This window comes from Asterias amurensis, chromosome 8 (genome assembly GCF_032118995.1).
Source record: "Asterias amurensis chromosome 8, ASM3211899v1".
Lineage (NCBI taxonomy): Eukaryota > Metazoa > Echinodermata > Asteroidea > Forcipulatida > Asteriidae > Asterias > Asterias amurensis.
In genome coordinates, this window is record NC_092655.1 from 19294459 (window position 1) to 19316000 (window position 21542).

General features: G+C 38.6%; 1 protein-coding gene across 2 annotated transcripts in view; it reads left to right on the forward strand.

Moving 5' to 3' along the window:
• Nucleotides 1-14059, forward strand: part of LOC139940600 (uncharacterized) — a 55021-nt gene extending 40962 nt beyond the window's left edge. For both annotated transcript variants that reach the window (XM_071936937.1, XM_071936936.1), the window contains exons 6-13: nt 3782-3971; nt 4469-4656; nt 7509-8416; nt 8907-9047; nt 10794-10923; nt 11720-11826; nt 12479-12547; nt 13117-14059. In XM_071936937.1, the coding sequence (XP_071793038.1) occupies nt 3782-3971; nt 4469-4656; nt 7509-8416; nt 8907-9047; nt 10794-10923; nt 11720-11826; nt 12479-12547; nt 13117-13238 (1855 nt within the window). In that variant the 3' untranslated portion in view covers nt 13239-14059. The remainder of the gene's footprint in view (nt 1-3781; nt 3972-4468; nt 4657-7508; nt 8417-8906; nt 9048-10793; nt 10924-11719; nt 11827-12478; nt 12548-13116) is intronic.
• Nucleotides 14060-21542: the final 7483 nt, after the last annotated feature.

Consider the following 21542-nt stretch of genomic DNA (forward strand, 5'->3'; position numbering starts at 1 on the left):
TAAAAGAGAGGTAATTTCTCACACAAATAATGTTAGAATTCAGGCCTCAAGCCTTTTAATTAGGCATTATTATTATTATTATTATTTATTCGACCAATACAAGGTACAACAATCAGGTTACAATAGCACAAGACAGAACATTAACGGGGAAAAAAAAACAATTATAAAAAAACAAGAAATAAGGAAAATAAATACAGAATTAAATAAACAAATAAATAAGGTTAAATTAATTTAACTGAAACAAGGTTTGCTATTGTAGTACTTTTAAAGCATCTGAAAACACACAAATTTGTGCAACTAGGGTTTTTTTTCTTTCATTATTCTCTTGCAACTCTGATGACCAATTGAGTCCAAATTTTCACAGGTTTGTTATTGTATGCATACATGTAATTACATTTATGTTAAATACACACCAAGTGAGAATACTGGTCTTTGACAATTACCAAACGTGTCTATGCCTTTAATGCTAAGTTTTGAGGAGCAAATCCTGTTTTCTGAGTAGCCACTGATATTTTATTTTATTATCGCAAGTTGATATGCTACCCAACAAGGAAAATGGTTCACTGACAGTTTTTATTATTTTGTTTTCCACCAACAACATGTAATTATGCACATGTCGGCTTGCAAGTGTCGCCCAGGAAGAGTGTCTGCTTTTGTAGTACTTTTAAAGGTCATAACTATGCTTCTGACTGACATATTTCCCAATTTAAAACCTTGAAGTGTCAAGATACATGTTATTTTTCCGAATTTTAGTTCCCCAGCAACATGTATTTATGCACATGTCGGCTTGCACGTGTCGCTCAGGTAGCGTGACTACCACTGCTGCAGTACTTTTAATGATGGCTTTTTTTTGCTAAATTTCCAGATTAAAAACCTTAATCACGTAGTTTAGTGTCAAGATGCACTTAATTAGGATGAGGTATCATTAATGAGGTGAATTTGTTTACGCTTAGTACACACCGTATCCAAATATAACTGTCTTTAGATGTGAACATATTGACAGTGATTTAAAACAAAAAGATTATGTGATTTATTACATTTATGATAATTTCTTCCACTTCCTCTAACTTATTTACACATGTAAGGCAGTCGGCTAAAAACATGTCAGTATTTCAACTAAAAATAGATTATGTCCAGAGGTGATGAAAGTATAATCACTCTGTTGGAATTAAAGTATTCAAAATCCAGGCCACACTAATCACAAAGCCAGTGGTGTTGACGTCGGGCCAGTGAACTTACGACCGGACAAGTCTGCAGCGGTCTTGTTTTTTAAGATTGAATAATAACACTCAAAAATCAAGTGATAGACCATGAGGGAATCTGACTGGGTACTGCTGCCACTTCTAAAGTTGTATTGTAAACTTGGGTGTGATCCCTGGGGTCGATTCCACAAAGAACTTAGGACTAGTCCTAACTTAGGACTAGTCCTAGGAGATATTAAAAACTTGAAGCCCTTCTGACTCACCCTGTTACCAAAACCAAGTCATACGGTTCCTGCTCTTTCTAATATGCAGCGGTTCAGTTATGGAACAGTCTTCCAGACGTTTTCAAACAGGCTGAGACATCAGAACAATTCAAAACCCAGTTGAAAACATATCTGTTTACTTTGTACAATAAATGTTGAATCTGTTTACTTTGTACAATAATTGTTGATTTCCTTTTACAGGGCTTAGGGACCTCACGGTGATATGCACTATATAAGAATGTTTTTTATAATTATTATTATTATTATTATTATTAAAGCTAATCCTAAAGTTAGGATGAGTAACTCATCCTAACTCGAGATAAGACTAGTCTTAACTCTTTGTGAAATCCACCCCTGGTTACACATGCCATTGGCATGTACAATTGGAGTAGCTGCTGACTGGCACAAAGATATTGACAAAATAGGGAGACCACCACCTAGGGCTGATAGCTCAGTTGGTAGAGCATCAGCATGTTAGTAAGGAGGTTAGAAGTTCACGTCCCCCTCTAGTCAACTTTTCTTAGTTCAACCCAAAATGAAATAATACCACTGTGAAATACATGTAATGTTAATGAAACAAAAACGTTGTTCAAACATTGACTTTGACTTTGATAAATACCTTTCAATTGAGTACAAACGTATGCTTGCCAGTAATAAAATGAGATGAATCTTCTCTCACTGCTTGTTCAAATAAAAAGCTGTATATAAACTGTGTAGGTTGTTTTTTTCTCATTTGGATTCTGCTCTTGAAAAAAACAATTGTCTGCAATAAAAAGTTGGAGTTAAATCCCCTCAGTCTTGTGGATTTTCCAAACATTCGTTAAGTATCAAAGCATCAATAAAAAAAGAGATAAATCTTCCCTTAATGCTTGTTCAAATAAAAACAGTTCACATGCAAACTGTGTAGATAGGTTTTTCTCATTTGAAAAAAAAAAAAAAAAGATATCGAAGATCTGCAATAAACTTCGTGAGTTATTTATTACCCCACTAAATAAACTCCCATATAACACACTGCCAAATGCTAAATTTAAAAAAATACATAAACAATACTGAGAAGTTTCACAGATGTTTACTGTAAACAGGACTCTTTCGTTCACTGACTCTTATTTTATCCTCTATGTAAAGGGTGTATGTACTTTTTGTAGGACAAGAAACACAATGTCCACAGATTTACATTAAACTTACACAGTTTGAAGATAATGATGGTAGAAAGCTTCCCTAAAAAGATTACATGCTGAGGTGCTGTAGTTTTTGGGAAATGAGTAAAACAATGGCATGAAAATAATTTTTGTCTCATGAGCCCAAAATTATTTTAAGCATTTACAAACGTATTTTCATGACATTGTTTTACTCATTTCTCAAAAACTACAGCACCTCATTAAGTAATATTTGAAGGGAAGCTTTCCACTATCATTATCTTCAAACCCTGTAAGTTTAATGTAAATCTATGGACATTTTGAAAAAGTACCCAAATCCTTTAAGTTGATAAGGGGAGCCCTAGGGCACGTCAAGTTTATCTCCCTCCTAATAAAAACACCCTTACACCGTAGCAATTTTCCAACATCCAAGAATCAATCTTTAAAAATGTACCTACACCTCTTTATTTCAGTGCCTACAGTACATGTATGTCATTCAAAATGCCTTCAAGTTGGAAGTCAACAACACTCGGCTCACAGTTGGGCAAACTTTGTACGCTGTATCTCTTTTCTTGGCTCTTGAATCTGTCTAGAATAGATTAGTTTGAGGCCCTACAAAATATTAATTGCTGCAATGTAACTGCTGAGAACTGATATTCTTTTTAATCACATCCCATGGACTTTGTGCGTAGATATTTCCTACGGTACATTGGCTGTCAAACAATCTCTTCTCAGATATTTATCAAACTTGGCAATCTTATTTGATTCTTTTAGACTGATTGAGGACTGCACTATTAATCTAATCATACTTTCAAACATGTAGGATTCAGCATACCACTGTAATGAGAGTCCAACAGTTTGGGTTTTGAGTTACCATATGGGCCCAAATTTCATAAAGCTGTTTGGCAGGAAATATTGCTTGAGAAATTTCTTTGCAAAGCAAATAAAGAGTGGGGCACCAATCAGAAGAACGTAAACTTAATGTTATTGGCTGGTAACCTGTTTCTATTAAGCAATACTTTTCTTTGCTTAGCAAGTTTTTGTGCTGGGTTTGTGGTGCTGGGTTTGTGTAAGGAAGGATCCTAATAATCTCTCAACGGAGTTCTTTATGGTAAATGTTGTTCCTTATACCTGTCTAAAATGACCCCTGTTCTCTTCACCTCTCATCCACCCCTTACAGGTCCCTCTCAGCCCTCCTTCAGACCCTCACCATCGGTGATGTTAACGAGCCGGACAATGACGGGATGACGGCGCTACATTGGGCAGCGTTCCACAACCGCCCGGAGCATGTGCAGCTTTTAATGCTGCGCGGTGCTGATCTCTACTGCGTTGATGTTGATGGCAAGACGCCGTTACATTGGGCTAGCCAGGTACCAATTTTTAATTGATGTTTTGAATATTAACTGCATTTACCAAACTTCTTACAAAAGAGAGGGGGAATCCTCCAAAATACTCTATGAGTTTTTGCCTGAAGTTGTTGATTCAGCATTACGCAGCCATGAGTCCATTTGAGTCCATGTATAAATTTGTGCAGTTTGTTGACTTGAGTCTAAAACTCAGACTCAAGTACTATTTGAGTAACAATTTTGGGGACTCGGACTTGGCTCAAGATGAGTACATTACATCATAAATGACTTGAAGTTGGACTTAACCAAATGATACAAGACTGAGATTTTGACTTGACTAAAGTAAAGAGACTTGAGCCTTGGACTTGGACTTGACTTAAGTGACTTGAGACTCAAGACATAAATGAGACATAAATCAGTTGATTTGGAAGAGCTTACGTGTACAAGAAAACTCACTTCGTACTTTCTCACACCAATCTAACGAATTAACATTGAATCAATCTGTTATTTTGTTATCACAGAATGGTTGTCTAGCCTGCTGCTCCATCATGGCCAAGTGTCGCAGCGGCGGTGCACCGCTCATCGACATGATCGAAGGATCGGGCAAATCCTGCGTGCATCTTGCAGCTGCAGCTGGCTTCAGCAACATACTGGAAGAGTACGCCGATGTACCGGCTGTTGATTTTGAGGCACTGGATCCCAATGATCGGTAAGATAGCAAAGGCCCAATGTCATGAAGCAGGGATGAGAAATGTCCGACTTTTCTCTGGATCGATTTGGGGTTGGAATAAAGAAAAATTTGCTAGAGCAAAACCAATTTGGAATTTGAACTAACGACCTCCGGATAAATGTGGCGGCACTCTACCAACTGAGCTATCTAACCATTGGTTGGCAGTCTCTCTATCTTGCTAATATCTATTTTGGGGGGATGCCAGTCAGAAACCATATAACAGTCAAACGATTCAAAACCCAAAGTATACTTTCCCTTTAGACACAACAGAAATGACTCGGCCACAACAGAGTAATAAAGAATACATTAAGAATGAATAATTGCAGAGCACTCAAGCTCAACATTTTAATTAATTAAACTCACCGGGAACTCTTAGTTACAAAAGAATCTCTAGACCTGAAATGAGTTCAGTACAATGCACTTCAGGATTGAAGATTATATACAGGGAAGAGAATATATGATGTTTGCTTGGAAGATCATGTAATGATGCCGCTAACCCGGCGGTTATGAACAGCGAGAGACATGGGGCCCAATTTCAAAGAGCTGCTAAGCATGAAAAGTTGCTTAGCCTGAAATTTTTGTCTTGATAAAAACAGGATTACCAACCAAATTTCTAGTGGTTGCATATTGCTTGTGCCTGGTATTCAGGTATTGTTTGCTTATCCTGAAAATTACATGGAAATATGGTTGGTAATCCTGTTTTTGTCATTGCAAAAATTTCATGCTTAGCAAATTGTTGTGTTCAGCAGCTCTATGAAATTGAGCCTTGGGCCCCAAAGCAAAAATCAACATCTATTAAATTGTGGCAGTACCCGCTGCTAAGGATTCAAAATGCCTCTAGTCATCGGGCTAGCTCGATGGTCTAGTGGTAAGACACCTGCTCTAGCATGCAATGCAAAGGTCATGGGTTCGAATTCCTCCAGGCGAATTGCCTGTCAATTTTTTTGTTCAATGAGCTTAGGGGAAAGTACTGAGTGTACAGTGCTTAATACACATCGGTGCAAGGGTAAAAAAACAAACTATAATTACATAGTGCATGTATGTATTACTAGCAAACTAGCAGAATAAACGCAAGTTTACCGCTAGGATTCGAACTGCCTCTAGCTGCCGGGCAACCTCGGTAGTCTAGTTGGTAAGACACTGCTCTAGAATTGCAAGGGTCGTGGGTTCGAATCCAACCCGAGTAACATGCCTGTGATATTTTTTCACAGGACTCTGGAAAGTACTGAGTATACAGTGCTAAAAACACATCGGTGTATGGGTAAAAACCAAAATTAATATTCTTTATCCCTGATGCAAATTTAACATCTATTATAAGTTTACCGCTAATAGTATCCACCTTTCTTCTTCTTCTATCGTTTGATCTCTTGACCAAGGTGGACATTGAATGTAATTAAATTGGTAGTTTAGTGACTGCTAGTCACTTGATGGTATCCTCATGGAGGTCCCTGGTTTTGTGCTCGCCCTTTGGTGGTCTGAAGTCAGGGCAGTCATGAATGATGTGGTTGATGGTTTGTGGGCGGCCACACTGTCACAAATTCAAGCTGGTAGCCCCGAAGCTATGGAGGAAAGAGGCATTACAACCCCAGCCAGTTCTACAAACTTCTCTTCCTTATTTTGTTATTCTTCTGTAAAAGATGATGCATCATTCCTCAGACAAAAAAGTAATTTCTGTAGTTGATCAATGCACTATCAACAGCTTTACATTAAAATTCAGCAGTCAATCCTTTCATTCAATTCAGCTCTTTTGAAAGACGCAAATTTGCTGATCCTGAGACAGATTGACGTAGACGGTAATTAAAATACATCATTCAGTGTTTGTCATGGTAACGTAAACGTACAAACATGAACAAATGCAAGTCGCCGGGTGATTAAAAAAGAAAAACATTTAAATTACTAATTTTATGGAGGGACTAGAAGCGCCTGTCAAAATAGCTCCAGATTCTTGTTTGACTTTTTGACAGCTATATATAGGGAGAGAATTAGCATCAAACTTAAATAACTTTTCACGTTGACGTCAAGGGGTTGTTGAGAGAGAATACAGTGTTGGACTTGCCAGGGATTATCTGCAGAGACTGTGACTAATTTAGAGTGGAGATGATGATGTGGCTTGTATGAAAGTCTGGAGAGGGAGTTGGGGGCAGTGTTAGCTAGCACTAGCAGCATCCTTCTAATCAGAACACTGGCACCCCACTCCACTCCCAAACAAAAATTGAAAGAATAAACAATACAAAGTTTTTAAAAATCCAACTAAAAGTTTAAATAAATAAAAATTAATTAAAAGGATCTGCTTACCAATGAGTTCTGCGCTTGCGATCACCCGTCTTCGCTTACAACTCAAGTACCTTATGCGCCAGCTGTTTAAGCAAAGAATGCAGAGAAACTTGGAGTTCAAACCCACACAAGTTTGAATTCCCTGCAAACATGTGAAATATGCTCAGCGTAAATGTGAAATTCCTGGATTCTTTGCAGGGATGAAATTGGGCAGTGGTCTTGTTGTTGAGATGTTTTTTGCACAGGTTGGAGCTGAATATGGCCCCTAATCTACTTGTTCCACTTGTACAATGTAAATGACTGCGTAGCATGCTCACAACGTTTTTATATTGAAATATAGTTGGTTTGAAACTGCTCTAGAATTGCAAAGTTCGTGGGTTCGAATCCCACCCGAGTAATATGCCTGTGATTTTTTGTACAGAACTCAGGAAAGTACTGAGAATACAGTGCTAATACACATCGATGTTTATGGGTAAAACAAAAATGAATACTCTTTATCCCCGATGCAAATTTGTAATCTATTATTTTGAAATATTGTTTATGATTTCTACGTATAGGACACCACTTCACTGGGGAGCTGTTTCAGGTAAGCTAGAATGTGTCCAAATGTTGCTCCAGTTGGGTGTGGACCCGTCACCCCATGATGTGAATGGTGGGACACCACTAGACTATGCCAAACAGGCTGCCAAACCTGAAGTCATGAGGATTCTACAACGGGCAGGTGCAGAGTTTGGAACAATGGTTCTGTCCAAATCCTCCCAAGAAATGGGTCGGATAGGGGAAGGGGAGAAGCCTCGTAAGAAGAGGTTCGGATTCCTGACGGACTGGTTCAGCCGTCGGAAGAATGGCCTGAGTTATAAATCCCCGTCGGAGGAATCGGAAGACCCCAATAGTGCCAAAGAGAGAACTGGCGTTGCTATGGCAACCTTTGACCAATCAAACTATGCAACGGGTCACAAGGAGCCGGACTGCGATTGTCGGCCGGATGCCGGGAGCTTGGAGGAAGATGTTTCGGATGGTTGCCTCCATCCCGGATTCAGGACTCGGAAAGGGCCCTCGGACACCCTTGCCGATCAAAGCCTCAACGATCATCCCGACACAGGCTCTAACAAGCGGAGTATGAGCGAAGACCTCGTCTACATCAGGAGGAATTCTTTCCCTACGAGTGGCGAGTCGGACTTACTTGAGAAATCCCCGAGAAGAGGATCGGCTTCCGTCATCCGAGCGACATCGCCGATGTACGTTGATGGTGTGCATGCGGACGAGACCTTCGTCTCTAGTAGACTCGGAGCTTCACCGGTACCCATGCCAATTGCCACCAAGGGATCTTCACATTGGAATGACGATGCTGGTTCCCTTGGGGAAGTGACTGTCATGTTAAAACCTTTGTGTCGCGAGCTCCCGGACGCTGATACAGTACAGCGTCAAGCGCAGGAAATCCTTGATGCACAGAGAAGTGAAAATTGTAAGTTCTGTGTTCATTAAGAATCCTACACTGGTACTTGTTGTCTTAAATGCACTGGACAAATTTTTTAATTGTCAAAGACCAGTCTTCTCACTTAGTGTATACTCCCAACATATGCATGAACAAAACGAACCTGTCAAAGTTGCAAGAGAAAAAAAGGGGGAAAAAAACCTTGTTTCTGAAAATTTGTGTCCTTTCAGATGCCTAAAAAGGCTTCAGACATGTAGTCTTTTATCAGATTCAAATATTTGAGTGAGAAATTACCTCTTTCTCAAAAACTATGTTACTTTAGAGGGAGCTGTTTCTCACAATGTTTTATAAATATCAACAGCTCTCTGTTGCTTATTACCAAGTAAGTTTTTACACTAAATATTATTTTCAGTAATTTCCAATAGTGTTCAGTGCCTTTAAAGAGCAAGTAAAATGTCAAATTTAATTTTGTGATGTACTCATTTGCCAATTGAGTCCTCGTGTAATTTTTCACTCACAGGGATAAGTACCGGAAGTGGTGCCAGCCTTAAATCAATGCCCAGTTTATGCGGTCGAAGTCTCTCTCACAAGAACCTGTATGTTTCCAGCGTTCCAAAACTAGCCCCTCTCACAACAAGGCCACCTGTGTCTCCTGGAACAGGTATGTACTGGTGTGAACTGGACAGAACCGGATTGATCCGGATTTGAGTTGGTGGATTAATATTACTATTTTTGAGAAAATTGAAATAGCTGTTGCAAACTGCTTACCAACCGAAAGAACCTTTGGTATAAATGCAACAATTAATGGCCGGACGTGTCGACCGTAGCAGAGTCTTTCTGGAAGGCTAAAAAAACATTCTTTTTGTGTATTTATTGTCATGAAACCAAGGATGCCTTACAAGTGAAATTAATCGCTGTAGCTCGCAACCTTGCTGAGAAAACAGCCGAAAACTTCCACAGTATTTTTGAAAGAATTTCTAATTCATCTATGTGTGTATACTGTGCGAAGTAGTTGGTCCAAACAGAAAACGCACTGAGATCACTCTGTATTCACACGGTGACCAGTTCACATTGTGACCACTCCCAAACTATGAAAACTGTGTGAATGATGTGTGATTCGAACGTAGTTGGCCTACACAGAAAACACACTGAGACCACTCTGCGTTCACACGGTGACCATTTCACATAGTGACCACTGCCAAACTATGAAAACTGTGTGAATGATGTGTGATTTAAACATAGTTGGTCCACACAGAAAACACACTGAGATCACTCTGTGTTCACACGGTGACCATTTCACATTTTGACCACTCCCAAACTATGAAACTGTGTGAATGATATGTGATTTGAACATAGTTGGTCCATACCGAAAACACACTGAGATCACTCTGTGTTCACATGGTGACCATTTCACATTGTGACCACTCCCAGACTATGAAAACTGCGTGAATGATGTGTGATTTGAGTATAGTTGGTCCACACAGAAAACACATTTAGATCACACTGTGTTCACATGGTGACCATTTTAGATTGTGACCACTCCCAGACTATGAAAACTGTGTATATGATGTGCAATTTGAAATATTTGGTCCACACAGAAAACACACTGAGATCTCACTATGTTCCCATGGTGACCATTTCACATTGTAACCTACTCCCAGACTATGAAAATTGTGTGAACTAATGTGATTTGAACATAGTTCGTTGGTCCACACAGAAAACACACTGAGATCATGTTCAAATTGTACATGTTTTTATTTAAAAAATCAAAATAAAAAAAGGAAAAGTTAATGATTGTTCTATGTGCTTCATTGTTGATTGCTATTTGAGCTAGAAACCTTAGATAATTAGAAATTAAACATCTTAATGTTTAATATTGATAATTTCTAGGCATCTAATGTTTCAATCTAAACATCTAAATGTTTAATGTCTAAACATTTTGATATTTAATATCTGTCCTACTGAATTGTATCTCAAAGGTTTTTGATCGATAACAAAATGGTTAATATTAGCAACAACTGCAGTGCTTCTCCAGGCCAACTAAGTTTACGCTAATTAATTTTATTTAGTACAAACCAATGTATGACCCTAGCTGTACTGGATAGAACTTGATAGAACCGGATGGAACTGGATTGTTTCAGTCACATTGGAGTGACTTGCAGTGAAGGGGAACTGATGGTTCTGCTGAATTTAATTGCATACATAGTCGCGTTGGTATGACACTGCTCTGGAAGTGCCAAGGTCATGGGTTCGAATCCCACCCAAGTAATATGCCTGCGTGTGGTTTTTTTTTCACAGAGCTAGGGAAAGTACTGAGTATACAGTGCTTACACACATCGGTGTATAATGGGTAAAACCAAATTAAAATTATTATTAACTCCATACCGTTGAACGATTTTTTGTACAGATCCTCTCTTAGTTCTCACGCATCGCAACACAGCGCCCTCACCTTCTGCGCTTATCCACGCCCACTGTGCACCAGCCAACTTATCAACCTATCACTTGAGTACCAAGGAACGGACTTCAGAAAATCAGTAGTAAGTACATGCGCAACATGATGTTAAAGACACTGGACACTATTGGTAATTGTCAAAGACTAGTCTTCACAGTTGGTGTATCTCAACATATGCATAAAATAACAAACCTGTGAAAATTTGAGCTCAATCGGTTGTCGAAGTTGCGAGATATTAATGAAAGAAAAAAATACCCTTGTCGCACCATGGTCACACGAAATTGTGTGCTCTCAGATGCTTGATTTTGAGACCTCAAATTCTAAAATCTGAGGTCTCGAAATCAAATTCGTTGAAAATTACTTCTTTCTCGAAAACTACGTCACTTCAGAGGGAGCTGTTTCTCACACTGTTTGATACTAACAACCTCTCTCCATTACTCGTAATCAAGAAAGGTTTTATGATAATAATTATTTTGAGTAATTACCAATAGTGTCCATTGCCTTTAAAGATCACCCTTACGGCGACGGCAAGGGGAGGGGGGGGGGACCAAACATTCTTCAATGTTATTTTGAAATGCTTAAAAAGCATTGACTTATTTTTACCACAATGACGGGCTTATACACGAGCATTATTCCTGACCTGGGGTAATGCGAACATACTTCATCATTATAATGGGTCCAGTGGTCAAGGATTTTGGCTCTCTGAGAATAAATGGAGGTGGGAATGGGGGGTGGTTGTCAAAAGGGGAGGGGGATGCGAAGAAAGAAAGTCATTTTCTTCCCTACCCCTTAACCACTCAGCCATGACACCCTTCCAGAAAACCACTAAACCAGCCTGACTGCCCCTGTTGAACATCTTATTTCCCTTTTTTGTCTTGCAGCGGTTCTTGTCCGACGATCAACCACAAGGGACTTCCCAATAGCAAGGGGAGTAATGTAAGAAGCTCTCGACTGGAAGCCCTAAAGCCCATCCAGTCTCAAAGTGCAGGTAAAAAGCAGGGATGTGATTTCTTCGATATTACCCGGAAATCCGTTTTTTTAAGGCGCCCACCCCATTTTGTTATATTTTTTTATTATTTTGTTTAATTTCATAACTTTGATCGAATTCCTAAGAAAATGAAGATAAAGCCATAAGGAACACCCCAGATTGCAGAGTAGGGCTTTCAAAACCAAAGATAAATACATGTATGCAGAGGCTTTCCTGCTTTGCGCTCGCAGTTCAGTTTGTTTTTCAACAGCCTTTCACATCTCTGAAAAAGACAGGACATCAGTCTTAGGGCCTCATCACACGAGGCAACTTTTCCATGCAAATTGGAGGCAACCAACTGCAGTCATTTTGGTACCAGGGCCCAGTTTCAGAAAGCTTTTTAGCATAAAATACTGCTAACTAATTTTTTTGCTTAAAGCCATGGGACACTTTCGGTAAACAGTATTGGATGCCTGTTCTTCTTTGAGAATGCCTGGAACTGGTTACTTGAAATTGCCCTGTGGGAAATAGGTCTTAGATATAAATTATACTTGTCACTTCTGTAACATTGTTGCAATATTTCATCTTGTACTAATTGTCCGCAAACTTTACCTGGACACCATTTAGTCTTTCCAACCTGAAAATGTTGTGATCTCTTTCTCTTTTCTCACAGAAAAGAGCGAGAAGAAAAAGAAGAAGAAGAAACTAAAACCGTTGTCCTTAGTAACAACTAAACTCCCAGGTAAGCAAGCTCCGACACTTGAAAGAAATTCAGAAATTCTTGGGAAAATTAATGTGGTAAGAAATAGGCCTGATATTCTTCCTATTTTATAGCTTGCTGTAGCCGAGTGCTCATACATTGTGTGTATCGGTCTCGACTAGCTCCAGTGTTTCTGATGTTTCCTTGAGCAAGACACTTTTCCATAACTGCTTTTCTCCATCCAGGAGTAAATGGGTACCTGTGAAGGCAGAGATGGTTCTTGTTATTGATTTAGTTTGGGTGCAAGGTTTGGACATCAGACTTGTGTCCTTGAGCAAGACACTTCACTATAACTGCTATAATCCGGGAATAAAATTGTATCAATGTTGGGTGGAGATGTTTCTTGTGATTGATTTAGCTTGGTAGCACGGGCTGCACCTGCCGAGATGGTTGAAGGAATGAAATAAATAGCCTAGAAATCAGATAATGTTTGAGCGTTGTTGAGTACTGGTAACGGATGTGAGCCCTGTATAAGAAGCCACTATTCATATTGTTATTATTATTAAGAAGCTACTATTGTTATTGCTGTATTATTTTCTTAATCTGTGCAGATAGCGACTCATTTGATTTGACTCTCTCAGCACCAGCAGATTCTTCCAAAGCAGACATCTTCTGCCAATCTTTGCCTCTTAAAGTTGACGCATCATCTGCAGACCCTGTCACTAAATCATAGTCAAGCCATACTCTGTGTCATTCTGTAGTTTGTATTATTCTGCCCACCAACTTTGTCATGTTACCAGACCGTAGATGTGACAGTGAAGGTTGTTTGCATGATGCAAAAAGGAAGCCAGACTGTTTTACCTCAAGCCTTTGTTTGGTTTTGTTGAATTGGATGGAAAAATCAAGATGGTTGCAACATACTCACCGGCTGCAGGTATTCTGCAGACTCTGCAGAATGTGTATAGGCTGTAGGTATTCTGCAGACTGCAACAGATGATCTGCAAACTGCAACAGGTGATCTGCAGACTGCTGCAGTATTCTGCAGACTGCTGCAGGTATTCTGCACACTGCTGCAGGTGATCTGCACACTGCTGCAGGTGATCTGCACACTGCTGCAGGTGATCTGCACACTGCTGCAGGTATTCTGCAGACTGCTGCAGGTGATCTGCAGACTGCTGCAGGTGATCTGCAGACTGCAACAGGGGATCTGCAGACTGCAACATGTGATCTGCAGACTGCTGTAGGTATTCTGCAGACTGCAAAAATGTGTATAGACATCAGTAACTAGCTGCTATATTTGTTTTCTGGATAACAGTGCCTGCTTGATTACTTGAAGTGCTGCAGAATTATCCTTAGACTTCTGATAACCCATACAAAAATGTTTCTATATTCTGCAGGCTAGAGTAGGCTCTTGTTAATTTGACTTCTGTCACAGAGTGCAGAATATTTTCTTTCCTCTTTTTTGTGTCTTAATTTTGCAAAAGATCCTTCCTCGATTTCCAGGCCACCTTTTTGTACTCAAATAGCATCGTTAAAAGAACACGTTGCCTTGGATCGGTCGAGTTGGTCTTTGAAAAGCGTTTGTAACCGTTTTTTATAAAATGCATATGGGTAGAAAGATGTTGTAAAAGTAGAATACAATGATCCACACAAACATGCCTCGAAATTGCGTGGTTTTCCTTTTACCTCGTCGGCTAACACGTCGGCCATTTATGGGGGTCAAAATTTTGACTCCCATAAATGGCCGACCATGTTAGTTCGCACAGTAGAAGGAAAACCACGCAATTTCGAGGCAAACTTGTGTGGATCATTGTATTCTACTTTTAAAACATCTTTCCAACCATATGCATTTTTATAAAAAACGGTTACAAACGCTTTTGTTTTGACCAACTCGTCCGATCCAAGGCAACGTGTTCCTTTAATGTCACCACGAATTATTTTTCCATTACGTTTCCATTTCCATTTAATTTATGAAAGCTTTATTGGGAAGTTTACTAATTTCTGTCATTGTTCCATTATTCCAAGTAGGCCTTTAGGAAGCAGTTGTTATGAAGTAGGAATTCTGTAATTGACCTAAGTGTTGCTTGATGTCGTCAGCACAATAATCTGGTTTTCTCAGTTCCGGAGTTTCAGAATTTTATATGAATTCAGATAAAAAAACTTGTGCTCTTTGATTTACTTCTCTAGAGCTGAGGAAACTACTTCTAAAAGCTCTGTGAAATCTTAACACAAGGGGTTACCAAAAGGTGGAAATACCATCATCTCAAGATACCTCCTAAAATTGGGATTCTGTTTTCCGCCTTTTTTTGTCGGCAATGACTGTGCTATAAACTGTAGTGTTCAATTTTATTCACACTGTATGCACATGCGTTCAGTAGCTGCGTGTATCATGGGTGCAAGGGGTCAAAAGGTGCACAAAAGAGGATACAAAAATCTACTTTACATTTTTGTTTGGTATGATATTGGGCCCTGAATAATTTGCCTTTGCACAAAACATAATGACAGTGGTCGGTTGGTGTAGCGCCCTCTGTTGGGTAGAAGTAAAGAGTTGTGGCATTAGGGAAAGCAAACTTTGCCAAAGTGTGCAACATGGACATAAATTTGTGTTCTGATTAGTCTTAATTTTTTAAGAATCAATAACAAATGAGAAAAAATTTAAGATGTTCGAAATTTCTATGAAGGATAGGTCACGATTTTAAATAAGGATTTGATTTATTTTCTTTTTCAATATTTGCCGGACATTATGCAATGATAAGTTAAACTATTGTTATAAGTACAATCAATTGAACCTCGCCAATCTAAACTATGTTGATTCCTGTAAAGAAAACCCTTCATAACACTCGGGTGGACATTTTGTTTTTAAGAAAAATTTAAAATATGACATTCATAGATGTCAAGGACAAATAGGTTAGTGTATTCCAAGGAGGAATTATGTATCTTTCATGAGGTCAAAATTAATACTGTTTTGATTTAATACCATGGAAAGACGAGAATGAACCAAATTCCATGAAAATGCAACTATACGTATGAAGTGTGCATAAAGGCCTACATGTAAAGTTTGGGGTGCTGTTTGCGCAAGCCTGAAGGTGCATCAAACAAGGCTCTAAATCAAGACAATGTATTTTTTATCACAGACAGATCACTGTATATACCACAAATTATTTATCAAACATAATTAAATTACTGTATTAATATATTCTTGTAGATATCAAAATTCTATCAACAAAAAAAACGTGATTTTTATAAAGATTTATAAGTTGTATCACCGGACAGTACTGTGGGATCGTTGTGCATTTTAGACACGCCAGATGTTATTTAAAAAAAATTAACAATTTTTTTTATCACTCACATTAATAAGTGCAATTACGTGATTTTCGAACAAAATTTTGTGACGGACCTTTATAGACAAATCAGTTGTTAGGGTTATGTCGTTTTTTCCCCATGTTTTTTGTAAGGTGCAGTTGTTGTGACTTGTGACGTGCAATAATTCTAAAAAATTAGTGATTTATTTTTATGTACAAACTTGACGAGTGTCTTCTATCAACTTCTTTGTGACGCTGAACACCCTGTCAAAGGTATTAGCCTGTTTGAGATATGGTGCAAATAATGTTAATCCAAATCTGGATCTGTGGGAGGAAACCCCAGATAAATATTCCAGGGAAAACCCACGCAGTCAAGGAGGGACTTAAAACCCAATCCACATAGCGCCCCAGGGGGATTTAAAACCGAGGTCCCAGAGGTGGAAGGTTAGGGTTAGGGTTAGACACCGCTTCATCAACCAGACCGCTCATTAGGATTTGTGGTCAAGTGATCTTTCCTTCCTAACAAACATTATCAATGAAAGACCCATCATCTCATTAAATAAGTAAATCGCAAATCATGCCCGCACACTAGCCCTGGCGGCCTTCCACTTTCGTATTATACTGTATCTGTGTACAGAAGCACAGAGGGGGAGGCCTATATAGGGCTAGCCTGCACACTGACTCAACTGGTTGGTAAACTGAGAGGACATATTGCACATGTGGTGGTTCCTGGCCCAGCGGTTTAGTTCACCGGACCTAAGCTCTGATGTTATTAGCAAGACGAGTGTGGGTTTGAATCCCAGTCATGACACTTGTGCCGTTAAGCAAGGCATTTCACCATAAAGGCCGAGTCACACCACTGCAGCGATAACGAAAACGATAATGATCACGACGCAAAGAGAATGCATTCTATTGGTTGAATTGCTCCACGCAGAATACGCACACTCTCATTCAACCAATGGAATGGGTTCTCTTTACATCGTTATCATTATTGCAGTGGGACCGGGCCTTAACTGCCTCAGAAAAAATTAAGAAGCTAGTGCATATTAGGCTCCTAGTGGATGATATCGACGCCTACATCCGTAAAGGGGTAACCCTGTTCCAGCCCCAGGAGTAGGTGACATTGTGCCCCTGGTGGCAGTTGATTTTGGTCGATAGCCCTATAGGGAACCTTAAAGGAACACGTTGCCTTGGATCGGTCGAGTTGGTCTTTGAAAAGCGTTTGTAACCGTTTTTTATAAAATGCATATGGGTAGAAAGCTGTTGTAAAAGTAGAATACAATGATCCACACAAACATGCCTCGAAATTGCGTGGTTTTCCTTTTACCTCGTCGACTAACACGTCGGCCATTTATGGGGGTCAAAATTTTGACTCCCATAAATGGCCGACGGTGTTAGTTCGCACAGTAGAAGGAAAACCACGAAATTTCGAGGAAAACTTGTGTGGATCATTGTATGCTACTTTTAAAATATCTTTCCAACCATATGCATTATATTAAAAACGGTTACAAACGCTTTTGTTTTGACCAACTCGTCCGATCCAAGGCAACGTGTTCCTTTAAAGGAGTTGCCGGCCTTATGACTTTACGGCAATACAAACTTTTTACATGGGGCTGATGGTGACCTCATAGCAATTGCCAACCAATAGTGTCTGTGCGGAGCGTGATTGTAGTATCATGGGAAAGAGTAGCTCTAAGAAATATGTAATATTACAATCAAATTAAAAGTAATTTATTTATATTAATGCATTTTATGTTGACTACATGACAACTCAATCTACTTAATAAAACATTGTCTATACTATATACTTATTTATTGAACAAATTAATTTATACACGTACAGTATTATTGGAGACCTTTAAAAAAAAGTTTATAAGCATTCCCACTATATTGTCAACTCGCATTTGATTTGCTATTAATTGTAATCATATTGAACTAATTAATTTATACAGTATTGAAACCCTTAAAAAGTACTGTTTTTAAGCATTCCCATTTATATTGTCAACTCACATTTGATTTGCTATTAATTGTAATCATGTGGTAAACACGGGTATAAAACCCTGGTTATATTTTTTTCTCATTTTTTGCTGCTGTCAAATTAAAAATGAAAGCAGTCTAGTTTTATGACAAACCAGTGATTATGTTAAAGGCAGTGGACACTATTGGCAATTACTGAAAATAATTATTATCATAAAACCTTTCTTGATTACGAGTAATAGGGAGAGGTTGATAGTATAAAACATTGTGAGAAACAGCTCCCTCTGAAGTGACGTAGTTTTCGAGAAAGAAGTAATTTTCCACGATTTTGATTTCGAGACCTCAAGTTTAGAATTTGAGGTCTCGAAATCAAGCATCTGAAAGCACACAATGTGTGTGACCAGGGTGTGTTTTCTTTCATTACCACTCGCAACTTCGACAACCGATTGAGCTCAAATTTTCACAGGTTTGTTATTTTATGCATATGTTGAGATACACCAAGTGAGAAGACTGGTCTTTGACAATTACCAATAGTGTCCACTGTCTTTAATAAAGGCAGAAAGTGATGAATGGTACACACAAATGAACATTGTGGAGCTGAAAAATACTTAGCCCTCTGAAAACTGAAAAACGTGAGAAAAAAAAATGGTAATAACAAAATTGGTAATAACAAAATAGGTGGAATAGTTAAGCCACTCCCCTAAATTTAAAAACATTGCACATATTTATTTTTTTAAGATTTGGTGGTAGCTTCCCTTAAAATATTACTTGCTGAGCTGCTGTAATTTTTGAGAAATTAGTAAAAACAATGTCACAAAAATAGTTTTCATCTCCGTTTTAGCATGTAAAAGGGATTTACCAGCTATGGTTTAACTTATAACTGGTTCTGGTTCAGACGTTCTACATGCTTTAATAATTTTCATCTCACTGAGACAACATTATTTTTGTGACTTGTTTACTCAGTTCTCAAAAACTACAGCACCTCAGCAAGTAATATTTGAAGGGAAGCTTTCCAACATCATAATCCTCAAACCGTGTAAATTTAATGTAAATCTGTGGACATTGTGTTTTGTTACCCACAAAAAGTACCCAAACCCTGTGCAGTTGTCCACCCAAACCAATGGAAATACCCTTTATTTGCAAAATACAAACTACCTTGCCCTCTCGAAAAGGAAGTAACGGGCATGTTAGCTAGGTCAAGGCACTTAACAACATTGTTATCTTTGTTAATTTGTTCAACTCCCTGGTACTCTTACAACCCCAAGCTGCTTATTCTATCCAAATCAACTACCAAAGCCCTCACATGTGCCCACTTATACAACTGGTTGAAGAGAAGCAACTTATGGTTAAGTGCCACTTTACAACATTGTAATGTTAATTTGTTCAACTCCCTGGTACTCATACAACCCCAAGCTGCTTATTTTATCCAACACAACTACCAAAGCCTTCACATGTTCCCACTTATACAACTGGGTGAAGAGAAGCAACTTATGGTTAAGGGCCTCGTTCAAGGACACAAGTGTCATGACCAGGATTCGAACCCATACTTAGTCATATGCACTAGAACGCCTAGCCAGTACACATGTTGCATGTTACTCTCACGTTTTCATCACCTTTGTTTTATCCCCGAAATTATAATTTCTTTGGGATGTGCTGGTAATTCAAAGCACATTGGCCTACTCACATTTTGCAATTGATGTTAACATTCTGTAATAATTAATTAAAAAAACTGTATTGTTATAATAACAAGAACGTTGTTATTTTAACAATAACTCACTGTAATAATAATAAATAAATGAAAACAACTAATTGTTATAATAACAAAAACTCTTACTGTGTGTTTGTTTTTTTTGTTTTTTTGAATGTTTGTTTTATTTGTTTTTTAAACATTAAAGACACCGGACGCTATTGGTAATTGTCAAAGACCAGTCTTCTCACTTGGTGTATCTCGACAAATGCATAAAATAACAAAGCTGTGAAAATTTGAGCTCAATTGGTCGTCGAAGTTGCAAGATAACTATGAAAGAACAAAAACACCCTTGTCACAAGAAGTTGTGTGCTTTCAGATGCTTGATTTTCGAGACCTTATCTAATTCTGAGGATTCAAAATTAAATTCGTGGAACACGAAAACTACGTCACTTTTTTAGAGGGAGCCGTTTCTCAAAATGTTTTATACTATCAACTTCTCCGCCATTACTCCTTACCAAGTAAGGTTTTATGCTAATAAATATTTTGAGTAATTACCAGTAGTGTCCACTGCCTCTAAATAAAACAACTGTAATTTGACAAAATTGCCTGAATCTAGACAGTTTTTGCTTTGTTTTTGGTGAAGTAGCAAGGCCACACACCACTTTTTAAGTTTGGACCAGATTCGTAGACTTACCCAGTCCCTCGTAGCCAGTCGATTCTAACAGGGACTGGGCAAGTCTACTCATCCGCCCTCTGCGCCTTTTACCGGTGATTACTTCAAAAACTAGCGTCGCCATTCAAGACTAGTTCATGATCCACTGATGGGTTGAACCAGTTCAGTGGCGTAACCAGAGGGGGGGGGGGGGGGGGCAGGGGGGCCGGCGCCCCCCCCCCCCGCTCGGAACCCTTGCCCCCCCCCCTCTTGCCCCCCCCATATGAAATCAGAGATAAGTATATTCTTATAGGCCTTATATATAAATCGTTTAAGGCTGCATAAAATGCTGCCGTAAAACGGACAACTTTTATTCATTATCAGTAGGCCCTATGTGGACTATAACATGAAAAATGCGTGGAAACGCGCGCGCGATCGTATTGGCGGTAAATGTTTGTTGTGGTTTTGCGGTTACAGAGAGTGCAGGATGTGACAAAGTTCTGTTAAATACGTGGTGGTCTGAACGCAGACCAATAGCTCCGTAAACACAAAGTCAGATCATGGAGGTAGAAATTTCTACCGTCAGATCATGGAGGTAGAAATTTCTACCTCCATGGTCAGATGCACTACAGAGAAATTTACTACAGCACAAAAATGGCCAGCGAAAAAGGTTGCTTAGACCATTTCTTCTCCTTTGAAGCAAGCGGTGCAATTGAGAGGTAGGCCTATTATTTTTAAATATCCGTTTCGTAACTAAAATGTGATAAGAACACCCACAATTTCGATCCTGTATTTTTGGCTTACACTTGTTACAATAAGGCCGAGTAAAAAAAGAAACATGTTTAGTGTCTGGGTTTCTCAAAAATAAGGAAGGAGGAGGGGCTTTTTATTTTTTATTTCAAGGTGGTCGCCATGAATGTCAAATATCAACTGGTTTTTTTCTGCTGCTGAAATACACAAAACATTAATGAAACAGTTTAGTCAAGGTATTCAGACAAGACATTCAGATTTTTTTTTTTTTTGCTGAGATCATTTAAAATAACCCTTTTTCAAAAAAAGAAAGAAAAAAAAATGTGCATAAAAAAACTTAAGAAAAAAAAGAGGTGTCCTTTAAAAAGGAAGCGGGCGGGGACGCTAAACATTTCTATTTTTCTATTTTTACTTGGCCTAATATTATTATGTTTTGGGTATTTACACACCCACAAAGCCTAGTTGAGAATACCGTGTACAACTCTAAATTGGTACTTGTTGACCACAGTTGGTAATTTAATCCTTTTATACAGTCAAAAAGTTTTATCTTATACAAAATGACATGTTCTCTAAGATTTTGTTGTTTTCGCAATCTTTTGTTACATGCTGACTATAGACTGTTTTAGAACTGCATTGGTGTGTATCAACTATATATCAGTTAACATA